The 21,164-nt window shown below is 39.5% G+C and overlaps 1 protein-coding gene across 3 annotated transcripts in view; it reads left to right on the forward strand.

The window, feature by feature from the left end:
• The window catches only part of LOC149770076 (C2 domain-containing protein 5-like), a 163,840-nt gene that overhangs the window by 19,157 nt on the left and 123,519 nt on the right, over positions 1-21,164 (forward strand). For all 3 annotated transcript variants that reach the window (XM_089949439.1, XM_089949438.1, XM_089949440.1), the window contains exons 5-6: positions 3,456-3,586; positions 12,890-12,985. In XM_089949439.1, coding sequence (XP_089805565.1) covers positions 3,456-3,586; positions 12,890-12,985 — 227 coding nt within the window. The remainder of the gene's footprint in view (positions 1-3,455; positions 3,587-12,889; positions 12,986-21,164) is intronic.

Consider the following 21,164-nt stretch of genomic DNA (forward strand, 5'->3'; position numbering starts at 1 on the left):
CTGTCTGGCCAATGCATAATTTCATGTCCTACAACATGAAAATTTCTTAGGTTTTTTCACCAGATTGAGGTTTACTAATTTGAAGTTCTTCCATTTGATCTAAATATCAGCCCCTGGGTTGTTACCAAAATCATGTATTGCATTAGCACCCTGTTTCTGGTTGACTTAATTTACAATGATAGCAGCATTTTTGGATAACATCCTCTAGAAACATATAGTAAGTTATATTCTTGTATCTCATTTGAGTCATCTGGGTTTTCTAATGAACTAGGAAAAGTTGGATCTTCACCCATCACTGAGTTTTGTCCACATGGGTATATGATTTCATACCCATAGCATTCTTGTCCACCTCCCTCATGTTTTAGTCATTATGGATCATTGAACTAGTCAAGTCTCTTTCAAACAGGATCTGGATTTCAGTGAGAGAGTTCTTGCACTCCTCAGATTACTCACTGCAGATTTTTCCCACTCTTTATGTTTCCCTTTACAAATGAGCCTTTTGGCTCAGTGGCACCCTATTCGCAAATTCACTCACTCAAAAGGTCAGGTTTGATCTTTCTTGTGTCAATGCCACAACCTAGGTTGGCAACAACAGGAATTCCTCTGAAGAAACCCTAACCAGAAGTGATGATCTAGATGGATGCCAGTACATATGGTTGGAGTACCCACCATTTGCCAAGTGTTGACAAGGGCAGTGGCACATGGGGTAAAGGGGAGATGCCATTTCACTTTGACCATCTCAATTTGAAGGTGATTATCTATGCCTTTCAATTCTAGAAGGACCAACTTGACAGGAAAACAGTCTTGATTATGTCCTGCAACTCTGTAGAGGCTATAGCTCTAGCTCAAACATGATGTTACTAAATCACCTGACCTGTGCATTCTGGTTTGGTAGTTTCTACCTTGATGAAAAAATCAGACACATTGGGAATGTATGCTGGGAGCATACTCAATGCCCTGGCTGACTCTTTGTCCAGGGATTGTCAAATGATTTATACAGAATGGTCCCCCCATCAATGTTTATTAACCACTCCGGTGGCCTAGTGGTTAGAGCGTTTGCCTTGGATGCGGGAGGAGGTCTTGGGTTTGATCCCCGGTTGAGTCATACCAAAGACTTACAGAAATGATACTAACAGCTGCCTTGCTTGGCGCTTATCATTAAAAGGTTAGTGTTAGGACTGGTTGGCCTGGTGTCATGATAATTTGACTGGGTGGGACATCATGCGGCATGTCTGCAGCATGATGCCCAGTGCTAGACATCACTATAAACTGCCACACTGCAGACGTCATAGTGATATGACTGAAAAATTGTTAAAAGCTGCATTTAAAAATCCATTGTCATACACACACTCAGTCTGTTATTCATCAGATTTGGGTGGTGTCTGTTGATTGACCTTTCTACAACAAGGTGGAATCACAAATTCCTGATTGTTGTCTCTCCAAGTTTGGACCCAGATGGCTGGGCTATGGATCCAATTTCAGTCATCTGGGATGGGTGATGGGTCATGTTCCTACCCTTCCATGCTCTTGGTACTGAAAATCATTCAGCAGCTGATGGATGAGAGATGCAAGCTGATTTATGGGAAAATTCCTGGGTCAGTTATCTACTTGAACTAGGGATAGATCTGCCCAGGAAGATTCCAGCTTAGCTGAATCTTTTGAAAAAACTTAATTTGCAGTTGTTCCACCCCAGCCTGGGCTGTCATTTTCTTCATACCTAGCTCTTGTCATGACAGCCTTGTGAGAGAAAGAATATAGACATTTAATTGTGGAGAAAATCTCTTGAGCAAGAAACCCCCTCCCCCACTTTGAAGGCTTAGGAGAGAAAGTGGCATGTTTTCAGGGACTGGTTCCAAGCAAATAACATCGTCCCTCTGAGTGCCTCAAAATTGCTTACTTTTTCTTTGTCTCTACAGGGAGAAACAGTTGACCCCATTTAGCATCAAAGGCTATCACTCAATGATATTTGATGTATTCAGACATCATGTCAGAAGTAATATCTGTCATGATAAAGATCTATCTGACCTGCTTGTGATTTTGATGGACCCCTCATTCTTTTTCCAAATGGATTCTGTCCTGGGTTTTAACATGGCTCAATTTAGAGAAATTTGAAACATAACCCAGACCCCACTGAAGCTACTATCATACAAAACATGTTTCCTGATAGCTTAGCTTCATCATGCAGGGTGAGTGAGTTACATGTCCTTTTAGTTGACTAACTTCAGTTCAGATTGGATGGTTTGGTGGTCCTTATGACACAACCAGTCTTTGTGGCCCAAAGTTCATTGCTATCAGAGAGTTTTCATACACTCCCACACTTCCATAATCATGTAGAGAGCAGTGGCCATGCAAGATCCTGTATATGTTGTCAAGCATTACCTGAAGGATACAGAGTCTAGTTGTAGCACACCTGGTGAAGGCCAGTAAGCAGTATATAACCCATCAACCCCTGTCTTTGTGGCTGAATTGGGTTATACACTTGGTGTGCTCTGAAGTTTCAAAACATCAGTGTTGCTGTATGATTAATATATAAAATTTATGTACAAATATGAACAATGTATGATTCTTTCACCAAGGGTGATCATAGTATAGGATTTACACATGAATATAAATAATGTATGTTTCATTCACAAGTAAGATGTATGTATTATTGACTCTCACTCATACATTGATATTGAATAATATTAGTTTAACAATGGACATATGTATCTCATATTATCTAGTTGACGATCATGATGTTTTTTCAGTTCCACAGCTCTTGTTGAATGGTCAGGGAGCCACCACCCATTTCCCACCCCTCCCAGTCTGCCAAAGATCCCTTGAGAGCCTCCTTATTTCCTGCAAACCCGTAGGTCCCTAAAGCTTTGGTCCTTAACTGAGAGTGAACCAATACTTTCTCTGAGCTAACATCACCATTGATATGAGTTGCATGAAACCCCAAAGAGTTCTATGACTCCCCATCACAAAATAGCTCTACAGCTCCTGTAAAATGGACAAAACTCATTGTATTGTGATAATACAGCCAGACTTTACTTTCTAAGTACCCTGGTTATGGTGAAATCCACAGCCAGAGAACTTGAGGTAATCAAGTTTCTCACTGCAAGCACTTTGCTTGTGCAGCTTTGGGTGAAAAAAACTCAGTATTTTGAACTAGTTAAAGTCAAAACTAAACCTCTCTTGGGTAATGTAAGTGGTTATGAAACCCAGGTACAATTTTATTCATGTATAATGCACAGACACGAAGTACACACAATTCCAAGACAATGATACAGACAGAATAGATGAATTTCCATCTTTTAGTAGGGCTGGATTTGGGAGGTAGAAGGCTTATATCCCTAATGCTAATGTGATAAGGTAAGTAATCTTGGAGAAACATAATTTACGGAAAAAAATCTGCTTTCTTACTATAATTCTGTGAATATTAATTATTTGTTTCTTTTTCTTCTCATTTTTAGGGCATTTGACCATGACACATACAGCTCACATGATGTGATAGGAAAAGTATACATTGACCTAAATCCATTGCTGATGAAAGATGGACCGTCAGTCATTAGTGGCTGGTTCCCTATCTATGACACAATGCATGGTAACTGATTTAAACTTAGTGATCATTTATCTATGCTAGTAATGTAATCTTAACAGTATGTTTTGAAATGATGTGTTGAAATGTCATTCAGAAAGAAAGGTCTTTTTCTTTACCTCCTGTGTCACAATTGTTTCTAACATCATGATCATCTGTATCCATCATTGATCATTTTTATCCATCACTGATATCAGTATCCATCATTGACCTTATTTATCCATCATTGATAATCCATATCCATCATTGATCATTTTTATCCATTACAGATCATTAGTATCCATCATTGATCATCGTTATCCATCATTGATAATCCACATCCATCAGTGATCACCTTTATCCATTATTGATCATCTTTAGCCATCAGTGATCATCTTTATCCATTATTGATCATCATTATCCATCATTGATCATCATTATCCATCATTGGTCATAGGGCCCCCTAGTGGCCGAGAGGTCTAAAGCGCTCTCCATTACAGATCACTGCCATCTCACCTCTGTCTGCGCCGGTTCAAGTCTCGGATTCAGCCAATGTGGGTATGTGAGAAAGCTTGTCAGTAGCTTCTCTTGGGTCGGTGGTTATTTCCGGGGTTTTCCTGGGTTCTTCTCCACCATTAATACTGGCCGCCATGTATTGCCTATCGTGTGCTGAAAAATGGCATTAAACCCCATAACAACATAACAACATTGGTCATCTTTAGCCATCAATGATTATCTTTAGCCATCAATGATCATCTTTAGCCATCAGTGATCATCTTTAGCCATCAATGATCATTATCCATCATTGGACATCTTTAGCCATCAGTGATCATCTTTATCAATCATTGATCATCTTTATCTATCACTGATCTTCTTTTTCTCCTTCAAATACATTCCCCGATCACATTAACGTTAGGGATATAAGCCTGCTACCTCTCGAATCCAGCCCTACTAAAAGACGAAAATTCGTCTTTTCTGTCTATCTCATATAGACCAAAGGGCAATAACTCTTGCCCCTTACCTCCCCTTGCCACCGCCAGGTGTCACTAGTTTTTAAGCTTCGCTTGTACTGATAACACGTACATTATACCTCCAAACAATCCAAGCCATCTTAGCGTTAAATTGGACCATCTGAAGTTAAATTTGGATTTACTGTGTTGGACAATCATTCTTCTACAGGTTGTATACATTATTTTAAGAATTTTTTCAAAACTGAGTGACTTTGTCACCCTTACGGATTTCGTCTACTGAAGACCATCTTACACACGCTATTGCTGAACTCGTGTTGTCAATTAAGAGTTAACGCGACACTGACTAATTTCGCTTACTCTGTTAGCAACGGTTGTGGTATTAGCGAATTAATAACATGCTGAATTGCTAATTTGTGCTTTGTTTTCTTTTCTTGTGTTGTTTCAGTAGAAATGTCAACCAAATGCATGAAATGCAAAAAAGTTCAAAGCAAAAGAAGACAACCATGACTCTTGTATTGTATGTACCAAGTGTACATCATCTATACCATGCAGCGTGTGTAATACTTGGACAGAGCAAATGTGGGCTGATGTAGTCCAGAAGGCAGCAAAAGGGAGGGATAGACAGAATAAGTCGAAGAAAGACAGCAATGGAGGAAAATAATGTTGACAGGGTACAACAGTCCACCTTTGAACAGATGCATCGTTTGGTCCAGGAAACGACGATGCAGCTGTTGACATCAGGCCAGATATTACCCTTATTTCCCTCGCTCGCTTCCACAGCTTTTTCTGACTCTTTGGGGGAATGTTCCCCCAATTTTAGGCTGCCCAGTGGGTGTAAGTACCCCCGCATGTCTGAGCATGGCCTTCAGGCCTGTAAGTCAGGATGCATGGGGTTTTTACCAGATCCATCGGATCCATTTCATTATACAACCTCTACGTCACCGGCCGTCCAGCTGTCCCAGCATGGGGACCCTCTTGCTAAAACGGTTCGACCAAATATGATTTACGGGGATCTTAGTGATAAATCTGTCCATCAAGCTGTGCCGCCAGCAACATACCAATACTGTGGCGGAGATTTTAGTGAGAAATCTGTCCATCCAGCCAGGCCATTGGAGCAGCCAGTATTGGTGATAGCAGGACCGTTGCCAACATTCAGGCCGACCACAAGCCAGACAAACCAGCTGGCAGGGCCAGCCGTCCATATGTTCACGGCTTATCCACAAGGGAGAGTTAGTGACAGTGTCAAGGATGATGGAATTGCATCATCTATGCCACCTGGTATGCTCTATCCAGAAATGCAAGCTATTCCAGAACACGACTCGGCACACAGTGAGGGTGACGAAACTCCTGCAAATCAGCCGTACACAGATCCAACCATGGAATGGACTGAGTTTGGCTTCAAGGTGGCAGTGGAAGAAATTTATAGGGTGTTGGCAACTTCAGAATGCCCTCCACCTCCTACCGCCACTCAAGACTACAAAGTTAAGGCGTCTGTAGATCTTGACGGGGAGGAAGAGACGCCGTCCTTCTGGCTCCTTCCCCAGTTGGCAAAAATTAAGGAGATCAATGATCGTCTATCAGGACGAATAGGTGATCCGGGGAATGCTAAGGCGTTCTTTTCAGAAAGCCAAGTACCAGCGACGTTCTCGTGTCGCTGGTACAAAACTCATTCAGACGCCTTCAGTACGGATCTTCCGGCCCTGGACAAAAATATGGCAGCAGTTCACATGTCCACTCCACTGTTTTACAAAGTGGACAAAAATGTGTTCCATGCCACGTCAAAGCTAGTCTGGAACGTAGTCACTACGTCTTCAATGTTAGACTTGGCTTCATTAGCCATTTTCCGACTCACAGAAAAATCCGACAATGACCATGCTTGGGAAGCGACAGCCCGGATTGCTAGAGTTATTAACAGGGCAGCTCACCATTCCATGGCTAATGTGTTGACTGCTTCTGCCAACTTAAACCTGATACGACATGACGCATGTCTGCGCTCCACGTCGCTCAAGCCCCATCATACTCTGGCTTTACGGATGACTTTGTTTGAGTCGCCTTTACTCTTTGGAGGAAAAAAAAAATTGAAGAATTTCGGAAGCAGGCAGCTCAGGAACTGCCCCTGCCACAGTGGAGGGATGATTGGCGGACCAGGGACAAGGGATCCTTACAATCAAATGTGCAGTATAGATCCCAACCCAATGCCAGGAGACAACAGTCTAATCAGGCTAGGAGGCAACCATACAGAGGCGGTAAGAAACAAAGTTTCTCCGTCTTCAAGCCTCCTAACTCTAAAAGTTGACATACCCTCCCCACCACCCGTGGACAGCCTACCTGTGGGCGGCCACCTCCTGCTATTTCAGGACCACTGGACCACCTTTTTTCCTCAGAACGATTGGGTGATCCAGGTCATTTCGGAGGGGCTTCGGATTTCATTTATCCAACCCCTTCCCCTGTCCTCCTCTCCCCTCTTCACGGATGTACCATCCGATCGGGAGAAGGATACCTTTCTACAACAGGAGATACGGTCGCTCATAGAAAAACGGGTGGTGGAGATTGTGAAGAAAAAAAAACTGCAATAGCCGGGGTTTTATTCCAGGCTGTTTCTCATCCAGAATGGCAAGTTGAGGCCGATCATTGACCTGAGTCGCCTCAACCAATACATTTTACCACTGAAATTCAAGATGGAAACCGCGAGATCAATCCGTCTTTCCATCCGGCGGGACGAGTATGCCATCAGTCTAGATATGACCGACGCATATTTTCACGTCCCTATCCACCCCGCATCACGGAAATTTCTCCGATTCGCTTACCGCGATGCGGTTTATCAGTTCCAGGTCCTACCCTTTGGCCTTAACATCAGCCCTTGGGCTTTTACCAAGGTTATGGATTGCGTCGTCACCCTGTTCCGCTCGACTTCATCTACAGGGACGGCAGTGTACTTGGACGACATCCTCCAGAAACATATGGTAAGTTCTATTCTGCTCAAAGGCAGAAACGATCTTTTAGCACTTTTAGATCATCTAGGCTTTCTCGTGAACTGGAAAAAGTCCGATCTCTGTCCATCCCAGCATTTTGTCCATCTGGGTATGGAGTTTCTCACCGATCTGAATCTGGTACGGCTTCCTCGCCCTCGCGTAATCCGGATCGTCGAACTCATCGAGTCCGTTTCCAACAGGACGTGGATTTCAGCGAGAGAATTCTTGCAACTCCTCGGATTATTCAATGCGGCAGCGGATTTGATCCCGCTTGGCCATCTTTTTATGTGTCCCTTACAAATGACGTTACTGGCACAATGGTGCCCCTTTTCAAGTCCCCTCAATCAAAGAATAATGATCATGCCTGAGATACGATCATTCCTGCGTCAGTGGCACAACCCCGGTTGGCTGTCCACGGGGATTCCTCTGGAGATTCCCCAAGTGGAGATAATGGTATGTACCAACGGCAGTACCTACAATTGGGGTGCCCACCTGTTGCTGGACTTCGCTACAGTCAGCGGCATGCAGGAGCCAGGAGAGAGGCCTCTCCACATCAACCTTTTAGAAATGAGGGCTGTCATCAATGCCTTTCATTTCTGGAAGGATCAACTCTCAGGAAAAACTGTCCTCATTATATCAGACAACTCTGTGGTGGTGACTTACCTCCTCAAACAAGGGGGCACCAAATCACCAGACCTGTGCTTTCTGATCTGGCAGTTTCTATGTTGGTGCGACAACCTTCACATCAACTTACAAATCAGACACATTCCCGGCAGACTCAATGTTTTGGCTGACACTCTATCCAGGAAAGGTCAAGTCATTCACACAGAATGGTCACTCCATCAATCAGTCTTTCTTCGGATTTGCACACTTTGGGGGCATCCGATGATCGATCTTTTTGCGACAAGGTGGAATCGCAAGTTGCCCACCTTCGTCTCTCCGGTTCCAGACCCAGAGGCTTGGGCCGTGGATGCTCTGTCAATCAGCTGGGAGGGGTTGTGGGCATTCGCCTACCCTCCCACGGTTTTGGTACTGAAAATAATCCAGAGGTTAAGGGGTCAGAACTGTCGGATGATTCTGATTGCCCCTCTCAGATGGAACAATCCTGGGTCACCGATCTACTCGATCTAGCGATAGATCTACCCAGGAAGATTCCAACCAGCCCAAATCTTCTCAAACAACCGCGGTCACGGGTGTTCCACCCCTGCCCGGACTGTCTTCTTCTTCACGCTTGGCTCTTGTCTGGACAGCCTTGCGAGACAAACAATTTAAACCTTCGATTGTGGAGAGAATCTCAAGAGCAAGAAGGCCCTCCACTTTGAAGGCTTACGAGGGAAAGTGGCATGTTTTCAGGGACTGGTGCCATATCAATAACATCGTCCCTTTGAGTGTTTCAATCCCTGAACTGGCCAACTTTTTTCTTTGGCTTTTTGAGGAGAAACAGTTGGCCCCAATTACTATCAAAGGCTACCGCTCCATGATATCAGACACATTCCGCCATCATGGTAGATGTGATATTGGGCATAACAAAGATCTATCAGATCTTTTAGCCAATTTTGATTTCAATCGACCAAAATCCCTCACCCTGTTTCCAAAATGGAATCTGTAACCTGGGTTTTAACATGGCTCAATTCAGACAAATTTGAACCTTTAGCCCACACTTCGTTAAAGCTACTATCATACAAAACATGTTTCTTGATAGCCTTAGCTTCAGCATGCAGGGTGAGCGAGTTAAATGCCCTTTCCAGTGACCCGAACTTTCTTCAGTTCAGATCAGATGGTTTGGTGGTCCTCCTGACACAACCAGGCTTTGCAGCCAAAAATAGGTTACCATCCATTGGCAATCAAAGAATCATCATTCGCTCGCTCTGTCCATAGAAAAGTCAAGAGCAACAGCCATGCAAGATCCTGTTCGTGCACCCAAGCACTATTTAAAACGCACAGAGACGTGTCGGGACACATGTAAGCGCCTCTTTCTTCTGGTCAAAGTTGGTAAACGGGATATCACCCCTCAAGCCCTTGCTTCATGGCTGAAGTGGGTTATATGCTCAGCGTACTCTGAAGTCTCACAAGATCAGAGTCGCCTCATGAAGATTACAGCTCATGAGATTAGAGAAATCTCAGCGAGCCTTGCATTCGAACGCAATGTTTCGATCCGAGATATAATAGAAGCTGTTGGCTGGCATGCAGAGTCAACCTTCTCCAGTTTTTATCTCAGAGATTTGGCTTCGCAGAGGCAAACCTTGAATCTAGTAGGTCCGGTGTCGGCAGCCCAGATGACCACCAGACCCATTTAAAACAATCAGCACAGCCTATCAGCTTTGCTGGATTTGCCAGTGAAATTTCGTAGGTAAGAAGATTTCAATAACTATCTTAACTGTATATAGGGGTCACATATCACGGGACCCTAGGTTGTGTTGCTGATGAAATTAGGAGAACGGGTTATCGTTCAAATGGGGAATCCAGCCATCATTCCTTAGAAGGTACCCGGGGTGGAGGTAGGATGCTCAGCATTCCCTCCTCCTATTACCTATTCTCCTAACGTTAATGTGATCGGGGAATGTATTTGAAGGAGAACGCAAATTTTTTAGTAAATTGTGTTTCTCCGAGAATACTTACCCGATCACATTACTTAAAAACCCTCCCAACCACCCTGCTATGCGAGCATCCTCGTATAATATATATCGCTCAGCTTAAAAAACTAATGACACCTGGTGGTGGCAAGGGGAGGTAAGGGGCAAGAGTTATTGCCCTTTGGTCTATATGAGATAGACAGAAAAAACTAATTTTCGTCTTTTAGTTGGGCTGGATTCGAGAGGTAGCAGGCTTATATCCCTAATGTTAATGTGATCGGGTAAGTATTCTCGGAGAAACATAATTTACTAAAAATTTGCTTTCCATCATTAATCATCTTTATCCATTATTGATTGCTGGCATAATTTTTTAAGATCATTGTGAGTCATTATTCTTGCTATGAGCTTTGATTTTAGTACATGGTAAATGAAAATATATGACAGTTGATTTTCCAGCTTTTTGACCAATCTTGTTAGTGACAATTTTGGGCTGACTAATCATACATAAACCTTATTCTTATTGTTTAATATTGATGAGTTTTAATTACAATTACAAACTTAGGAACAATGTTTCATGTTTTTTCAGCACATAGATCACTGATAAGAACATAAATATTCAGGTTTCTTAACTAAGTGCAGTTTTGTAATAATACATAATAGTGAAGAATTTCAAAAATGTTTACAAAAGAAAAAAAAATGATTGGTGTACATAGAGACACACAACATTTGTTTATTTGGTTGACTTTAAGTTGTTGTGCTTAGAGGTTTTTGTAAGTTGCAGATGAGACTAAAGTATCTTGCCTAAGGACACAACAAATCAGCCATCCTTGCCTGGCCTGGGAATTGAACTTTGTACTCCTTTGTTGGAGTCCAGCATACTAACAATTGAGCTATCACACCATATATCAATTAACAGGATTATTGTAATAGCACAGCAATAATCACTAAACTCTTTAACAGTTGATTTGTAAAAAAGAAACTCATTCAGGTATTAGCTTTTATAAATATTATAATACAATGGTCCTGCTCTTATACCCCCACCCCTTCTACACCGTGAAAGTGGCCATATAAGATGGGTAGCCTTCCAGAGGAGTACTGTATTTGTGACAAGTATGTGTATGTAGTAAGAAAGCTACAAATAACTTCAAAGCATTTAATATCTTCATTTAAAAGTAGTACTAATTATTAATAGTTCTTCTTATCTTAATAACTGACTTATTTCAAGTTAACAATAATAGCTCTTATTCTTAAGCATGAAATGGGAGTAGGGTATTGTTGACATGTTCATGGCAATGCCATTCAACTATGTCATTTAAATCTTGATACATACATTGCTTGGCACTTAAAATAATTCTCTTTCCATTTACTCCATTTTCCCACTGCCGCAGAATATTCTCATATCAGCTATGATGTTGTATATTTGAGTCTTCCCAACATAAAATTGTTCAGCAAGAACTCTTGAACTCTTGAACTCTTCTCATTGTCTGATTTTTTGTTTATATGTTGACATGTTAAATTTTTTTTACAATTTATTCCTATGTTACTAATTGTTCAGTTCTGCAACATAATTATGCAGACAAAAATTTTATAGAGTCAACAAAATGCATTGTTTGTAAAGGAATTAATACATGTACAATCATGTGAGTTTTTGGTCTTTGTCTAGTACCATGTTTTGTTCAAGGTTAATTCTTTCTGTGTTAATCCACAAAATCTATTTTTAGCCTATGCTAACCATGTTATGAACTTGAAAATTATGTCCAGTCATAATCATCAAAGAAAACAACTAAACCACTGTGCAAAACCCCAAACTCTATCACAACATTGTTGACCACACTTCCTGTAAACATCGGTGTTAATGATGTACTGTTAACCTTAGTGGTACATGTACTTAGCCAACACTTCTTTCAACAGTGAAAACCTGACATTGGAAAACACACATTGGTAAAGATAACTGGATTGCTGACCATACTGAATGAATTAAATATTGGTTCTGGACACATATTAAAATAAAATGTGGCTGCTTGTGAGGGGTAAATTTGACATTTTTGTGCTAATATGCTGGCAACTGGTCATGTTTGAGGGGTGGCCTTGTACTTTTGAATACAAACACGTTCATGAGGGGGACCACTGCATTGTCATAAAAATATATTTATGTGATAAATGCAACAAAGTTATTTTTGTTATTATATTTTGGTTGTTTATCTTCATTTGTTTAAAATAATGTTTATTCATCTGCACTACCTTTTCTTTAACTGGTTGAATAGTGTACATGTATTCAGAAAGATTTGCCTGCTATCTCTCTTTATAGATCTACCATATAAGTGACTTTTATTTATAAATACTTGTATATCCGTCAAATCCAGATTGTATGCATGTTTAATTTTACAAAAATTCTAGACAAACACTCATTTAAGAAATCAAATTCTGAAAAGGACAATAAATCATCTTTTCTCAATATGTACAGTAAGTAAAGGAATAGCATTTTTCATGTTCTTTTTGAGATTTCTGACAAATTTATCTCTCAGGTATGACAGGACGAACTGCAGGTTCTGGATCTCGGACCATTGCTATTTTTAGACCCTGTGGGTATAGCATTAGTTTTTTCAGTTTCTTGAATTTCCACAGGAACACTTTAAATTTATTGACCTATTGCAAATTCTCATTTTTATATTATGCAATAGAAATGTATAATAACAACAAAATTTGGGTTTCCAGTGTGGAATATTCAAAAATAAATTTGAACAGAAGTATCCATATTTGACAGTTGGAATTGTCATGAAACACTGATGATAGTTTGGTTTTATTTTTTCGCAGGGATCAGAGGAGAACTGAATGTGATAGTAAAGGTTCAGCTTTTCAGTGACTTTAACCGGTTTCGTCAGTCTTCTTGTGGAGTGCAGTTCTTCTGTAGTAAGTGTTGAACGTTTTGCTCAAATTCTAAATGTGTTGTTTTATCTTTGTCTATATCAGCTGTTGGTGGCAGAAATATTATTTTGCTTGAATTGGATGTTTTTTGGGTTACAAAGTTTGTCCAGCCTAATGTAAAAATTAAGATTTTTTTTGTTGTGAAACTACAAATATCTTTGATATTTGACACAGTTTTATCAATTTAAGCTATGCACAGAATCACTATTGACTCAAATCTTTTTCTTTTTTTAGGTTATAAATGAGACAAACAAGATTTTAAAAAATGTCCAGATCTGCATGTCTTCTTTGGGGACATTCTCTGACCTAAAGTCCTTTAGATATGGATAACTGACTACATAATGTACCAAACTCTGGCCTACAATACCTTAGATATGCATAATTGACTGCTTGTTCTACAACACTCTGGCCAACAATACCTTAGATATGCATAATTGACTGCTTGTTGTACCAAACTCTGGCCTACAATACCTTAGATATGCATAATTGACTGCTTGTTCTACCACACTCTGGCCAACAATACCTTAGATATGCATAATTGACTGCTTGTTGTACCAAACTCTGGCCTACAATACCTTAGATTTGCATAATTGACTGCTTGTTGTACCAAACTCTGGCCTACAATACCTTAGATATGCATAATTGACTGCTTGTTGTACCGAACTCTGGCCTACAATACCTTAGATATGCATAATTGACTGCTTGTTGTACCAAACTCTGACCTACAATACCTTAGATTTGCATAATTGACTGCTTGTTGTACCAAACTCTGGCCTACAATACCTTAGATATGCATAATTGACTGCTTGTTGTACCAAACTCTGGCCTACAATACCTTAGATATGCATAATTGACTGCTTGTTGTACCAAACTCTGGCCTACAATACCTTAGATATGCATAATTGACTGCTTGTTGTACCAAACTCTGGCCTACAATACCTTAGATTTGCATACTTGACTGCTTGTTGTACCAAACTCTGGCCTACAATACCTGAGATATGCATAATTGACTGCTTGTTGTACCAAACTCTGGCCTACAATACCTTAGATATGCATAATTGACTGCTTGTTGTACCAAACTCTGGCCTACAATACCTTAGATATGCATAATTGACTGCTTGTTGTACCAAACTCTGGCCTATAATACCTTAGATATGCATAATTGACTGCTTGTTGTACCGAACTCTGGCCTTCAGTCTCTTAAATATGGATAACTGACTGCTTATTGTACCAAACTCGGGCCAGTGGTCCCTTAGATTGCATAATTGACTGCTTACTGTACCAAACTTTGGCCTACAGTACCTTAGATATGCATAACTGACTGCTTGTTGTACCAAACTCTGGCCTACAATACCTTAGATATGCATAATTGACTGCTTGTTGTACCAAACTCTGGCCTACAATACCTGAGATATGCATAATTGACTGCTTGTTGTACCAAACTCTGGCCTACAATACCTGAGATATGCATAATTGACTGTTTGTTGTACCAAACTCTGGCCTACAATACCTTAGATATGCATAATTGACTGCTTGTTCTACCACACTCTGGCCTACAATACCTTAGATATGCATAATTGACTGCTTGTTGTACCAAACTCTGGCCTACAATACCTGAGATATGCATAATTGACTGCTTGTTGTACCAAACTCTGGCCTACAATACCTTAGATATGCATAATGGACTGCTTGTTGTACCAAACTCTGGCCTACAATACCTGAGATATGCATAATTGACTGCTTGTTGTACCAAACTCTGGCCTACAATACCTTAGATATGCATAATTGACTGCTTGTTGTACCAAACTCTGGCCTACAATACCTTAGATATGCATAATTGACTGCTTGTTGTACCAAACTCTGGCCTACAATACCTGAGATATGCACAGTAAACTGCATAATATACCAAACTCTGGCCTACAATGCCTTAGATATGCATAACTGACTGCATAATGTACCAAACTCTGTCCTACAATACCTGAGATATGCATAACTGACTGCATAATGTACCAAACTCTGGCCTACAATACCTTAGATATGCATAATTGACTGCTTGTTGTACCAAACTCTGGCCTACAATACCTTAGATATGCATAATTGACTGCTTGTTGTACCGAACTCTGGCCTTCAGTCTCTTAAATATGGATAACTGACTGCTTATTGTACCAAACTCTGGCCAGTGGTCCCTTAGATTGCATAATTGACTGCTTACTGTACCAAACTTTGTCCTTCAGTCCTTAGATATGCACAGTTGACTGCATAATATACCGAACTCTGGCCTACAATGCCTTAGATATGCATAACTGACTGCATAATGTACCAAACTCTGGCCTACAATACCTGAGATATGCACAGTAAACTGCATAATATACCAAACTCTGGCCTACAATGCCTTAGATATGCATAACTGACTGCATAATGTACCAAACTCTGGCCTACAATACGTGAGATATGCATAACTGACTGCATAATGTACCCAACTCTGGCCTACAATACCTGAGATATGCATAACTGACTGCATAATGTACCAAACTCTGGCCTACAATGCCTTAGATATGCATAACTGACTGCATAATGTACCCAACTCTGGCCTACAATACCTGAGATATGCATAACTGACTGCATAATGTACCAAACTCTGGCCTACAATACCTGAGATATGCATAACTGACTGCATAATGTACCAAACTCTGGCCTACAATGCCTTAGATATGCATAACTGACTGCATAATGTACCCAACTCTGGCCTACAATACCTGAGATATGCATAACTGACTGCATAATGTACCCAACTCTGGCCTACAATACCTGAGATATGCATAACTGACTACATAATGTACCAAACTCTGGCCTACAATGCCTTAGATATGCATAACTGACTGCATAATATACCAAACTCTGGCCTACAATGCCTTAGATATGCATAACTGACTGCATAATGTACCAAACTCTGGCCTACAATGCCTTAGGTATACATAATTTACTGCTTATTGTAGCAAACTCTGGCCTACAATACCTGAGATATGCATAACTGACTGCATAATGTACCAAACTCTGGCCTACAATACGTGAGATATGCATAACTGACTGCATAATGTACCCAACTCTGGCCTACAATACCTGAGATATGCATAACTGACTGCATAATGTACCCAACTCTGGCCTACAATACCTGAGATATGCATAACTGACTACATAATGTACCAAACTCTGGCCTACAATGCCTTAGATATGCATAACCGACTGCATAATGTACCAAACTCTGGCCTACAATGCCTTAGATATGCATAACTGACTGCATAATGTACCAAACTCTGGCCTACAATGCCTTAGATACGCATAACTGACTGCATAATGTACCAAACTCTGGCCTACAATACCTGAGAGATGCATAACTGACTGCATAATGTACCAAACTCTGGCCTACAATACCTGAGATATGCACAGTAAACTGCATAATGTACCAAACTCTGGCCTACAATACCTTAGATATGCATAACTGACTGCATAATGTACCAAACTCTGGCCTACAATGCCTTAGATATGCATAACTGACTGCATAATGTACCAAACTCTGGCCTACAATACCTGAGAAATGCATAACTGACTGCATAATGTACCAAACTCTGGCCTACAATGCCTTAGATACGCATAACTGACTGCATAATGTACCAAACTCTGGCCTACAATACCTGAGATATGCACAGTTGACTGCATAATGTACCAAACTCTGGCCTACAATACCTGAGATATGCATAACTGACTGCATAATGTACCAAACTCTGGCCTATGGTCCCTTAGATTTATATAATTGAATGCTTATTGTACGAAACTTTGGCCCACAGTCTCTTAGATATGCATAACTGACTGCATAATGTACCAAACTTTGCCTACAATCCCTTAGATATATGTAACTGACTGCTTAGAAAATGGAGAATGCTCAGCATTTTGTAAACATTGTGCAATTGTATATATTATTTTATGGATAATGCTGTTAGTCTACAACTTCATTAAGGAGGATCTTGAGCAGATATCTGATAATGCAGTGATTCAACAGTGATTGCATTTTTAATATCTGTAATTGGAATTGCTTGTTATGTGAAGGTTGATTTACAGAGGTAATCAATGGTCAAGGGGTCAATTCAGTGTTCCCTGACTATATTGCTGTTTGGGTAGCCATAAAAGTGTATAATGTTACAGGTAAGTTGCCTTTAAGCAGGGTTCATCATAAGCCAATCTTTGTAGCATATAATAGAATTCTTAACAACCATTATGATTTTGGCATAATCATTACAATATTATGCATTGAATTACATCTTCTGATCACTTGTAAAAATGGAACAAAGTAATATAAAACTGTGTTTGTCTTTGTTAAAACATATAATTCCCAAATATTATCTGTATTTGAGAAAACTAGAAAAAAAGCATCTGCATAGCACATGCATATTTGTGTAAAGAGTACAAATTATCATGCTCATACTTTGCCAAGATAGGGGCCCCATGTGGCCAAGTGGTCTAAAGCACTCTCCATTACAGATCACTGCCATCTCACCTCTGTCTGCATGGGTTGGAGTCTAGGATTTGGCCAGTGTGGGTATGTTAGCTTGCCAGTAGCTTCTCATGGGTCGGTGGTTCTTTCCAGGGTTTTCCCCGGTTCTTCCTCCACCATTAATACTGGCCACCATGTATATCCTATCATGTGCTGAAAAATGGCATTAAACCCTACAACAACAACAACATCTTTGCCAAGATAGTGTTCTGTTTATAGCATCAATTATAATATAACAGATGGGTTCTTCAGTATGAAAACTTGTATCAACTTCATCAGTGTCAAGCCAGTGTTAGTGGCAAGACAGTCCATCACCTTTCCACTGCCAATATCATCATTGTCTTCAACAGTTGTTAAGGTTTTGGATAAAGTTTTCATTTGCATGTGTTTTCCTAACTCTTGATAGATTCTGATCATACCTGGCATGAATGAGTATGATACTAAGACACCTAATTCTATGACACACCTCTTTGACCTTAAAAATGAAAATAATAGGTCATCAGAAGGGAAGAAATTCAAATTGATGGGAATCATTTTTGTGAAGCCATTATCCATCCAGCATAAAAGCACTCAGGGTCAGTCAGAGAGTGTAAAACATACATTTAGTGACAAGTCAAAGCAATATATTCCATCCATTCCCAGTCCATTGTTAGTGAACCAAAGGAGTAGGTTGGTTCTGTTATTTCTTTGGAGAATAAACATAATGCAAAGGGTCTTGATAAAAAGCACACTAGAACTGCCCATTCTACTCATTCTTTTTAGGGAAACAAACTCAGGTAATACAGCTGATACTAAGAAAGGCACAGCAATAAAACTGGATCTATTCATTGGTCAGAAAAATCAAAATATGTGATGGTTTTCAGTAAATTGAATAACCCAGTTTGAAAAGCTAGTGTTTGAATCAGCATTTGAACCATGAATTCATGTGATGCAAAACATCTTTAGATTTGTCAGGGTTAAATTTTTTTAGTGAAAATGATTTGTGCATCTAATTGAGCCAGTTTTTCCCAGTATTTGAGGCACTTAATATGTTATTTATACTAATCATTAATACACCACTCCCTCGATAACTCGCGCCCTGATAACTCGCAGACCCGCTTAAAACACGGTATCAGGCGTGGATCCCATTTTTTTAACCCGAAAATACCCCAAATATTTATCCCTATTTGTTGAACTTGAGGAAAATTGCGATCAAAATTGGTAACAGAAACTTTGATGTATCGCTCATTTTATCATTGAAAATGGTAGATAGGACCTGGAAATTTTAATTAACACTATGAAATATCAAATTTAAAAATAGCTCATACAGTTTTTTACATTTTCTTTCCAAACAACATTCCTAGTACCCGCAATTAATGATATGTAAGGAAATTTCGATCAATGAAAATGTCACTTACGCCGAGTGGAGGCAGTACTTTAATAAATAAATACAAATTAAATAATTTTTTATCAATTGAAATTTGTGTTCTAATTCCATCTTTTAGTTCCTTTTAAGTGTAATTGTCATAAATGCAATGTGTCCTCTTGTAATTAAACGTAAAATGTGTCAATCTACCATAACAGCCATGTCCGTGAGCATTCTCTGAGAACCTAATTAAGTGCTGACCGTGTTTTGATAACTGAATTGCGGAAGTATTTGTTGTATTGTTGCACTGAATTAAAAGCTGGCCTCCTTTGTATTTTCACGTTAATTATGTCTTTTGAATTAAAAAAAGAAGGTGGAATAAAAGAAAAGTTAAAACGCACAAAAATCGGACTAACTTAAAATCAAGCGGTCTCGGTCGTATGTCGGGTGAACTCACTTCATTTGATCAATCGAACTCTGTAATAAACGTTATTGTGTATGTAACAGAAACTACCATAAATTAACCAACTCTTTCGTAACTGTGATCAAAGATAACAAGGCGGCCAAGCGAAATGAATACTTCGTAAAATATCGAGCTTGATTTCACCGATACAAACCATTATGGGCAAGCGAGGTTCAGAGAATTCTTGAACTGGCATTTAGAGACATCCTCAGGGTTGGTAAGAAATTTCATTATTACTTCCACTGAAATCACGACATTAACATTGTACTAACTGAATAATAAAAAATTGAGTTTCGACGCAGACATGTCACAAACAAATGTCGCGTGTTTTTGAAAAAAAAGGAATCTTGTTTGGTGGTGTACCAACAGTTAGTCTAGTTCCCAAATTATGGACTACTGATTTGGCAAGATACTATTAAACACCACTACAGGAACCAGACTCATCAAGAAAAACAAAAAGCAGTGACGTAATACACAGATTTTTTGCGTACACGTGATGGTTGTTCAAACCAGTTGGAATGATCTTTCATATGTTGGATATTTTGAAGAAATAAAATGTTATTTTAACAGACTAACAAACAACTTCATTAGAAAAATCGCATTATTAAAAATTATTATTGACGTGATTGTAAAATGAGGATTCAGTCATTCAGTCAATTAACAGTCCAGTTCCCTAACGCCGCCCCCCCCCTTACAGTTTTCATGATGTCAAAGCAATTTTTTCCCAATTTTTGGAGGTCCCTCGGTAACTCGCGCCTCGTTTATAGTGTGGTCTGTGTTTGTTGACCCCATTGTGCACGAGTTATCGAGGGAGAGGTGTATATATAATGCTTAAAAATATACTTAGTCCTATCTTAATTTTAAAACCGGTGCATCAGGAAGCACATATATATATTTTTTGCCTAATGATCTGCTGTTAATGATAAAGCAAATGCTTTTCAGTACATGGTACATGCATTTGTCATGAACCAAGTTTGAGAGCTGAACCTGCCTTTAGAGGGTCACCTGTCTACAAAAACCAATTGGGCCTTTTCCCATGGATGGCCATTTTAAACAGGTTTGATTGTATACCTAAATATATACTTCATGCAGAGAGAATTTATGTACAGTGGCACATTCCTTCACAGCTAAAACACTCAGCAACTGAAGACGCAAGTATTGTTAAGAGATTTTATCCACCACACTAATGTAACATTTTATGCATTGTAGATCAGAGTCTCCGTGACTCATAACTAGGATTATGGCTTTCTACTCAAAGGAAAGATGAGGAAGATGTTATTCAGCTTAACTGTTTATTGTAGTAATACAAACGTTGTCAGAAGACCAGTCGTACACATTCATGTAAAATATTATACGAGAATTAGCTTTAATTATAGGACTGTGGCTCTCTGTAGACCTTATTCAGAACTTTTTCCTTTTTCAAGTCTAATGGTTCTTTTTAGAAACCCTGGTTAGTTAAATTCATAATTGAAGGAAATTCAGCTTAAAACATTAAAAACATTAATATTAATCAGTCCATAACAGTATGCTCTTCACAGATGGGTTCTGAAAGATATTGACTGGTTCTTTAACATTCAAATGCTGTTTTTCAATTTGGCATTGTCAAGGAGAATAAAACTTAGTTTAGATCAAGTCTTATATTACTTAATATTTTCATGGTGTTTAATGCACAAATTTTTTTTAAAATGCAGCATGACAAGAAGTCATTGTTAAATCAGTGAAAAACGTGTGTGGTGTAAAGCTGTACTGATTAATCGACCATAATCATAATCGGGCTGATTATTCGAACAATTGGTATAATTGGTAT

The sequence above is a fragment of the Sinohyriopsis cumingii genome, unplaced genomic scaffold (genome assembly GCF_028554795.1).
Source record: "Sinohyriopsis cumingii isolate HCF-2022 unplaced genomic scaffold, ASM2855479v2 utg002725l, whole genome shotgun sequence".
In the NCBI taxonomy this organism is placed as follows: domain Eukaryota; kingdom Metazoa; phylum Mollusca; class Bivalvia; order Unionida; family Unionidae; genus Sinohyriopsis; species Sinohyriopsis cumingii.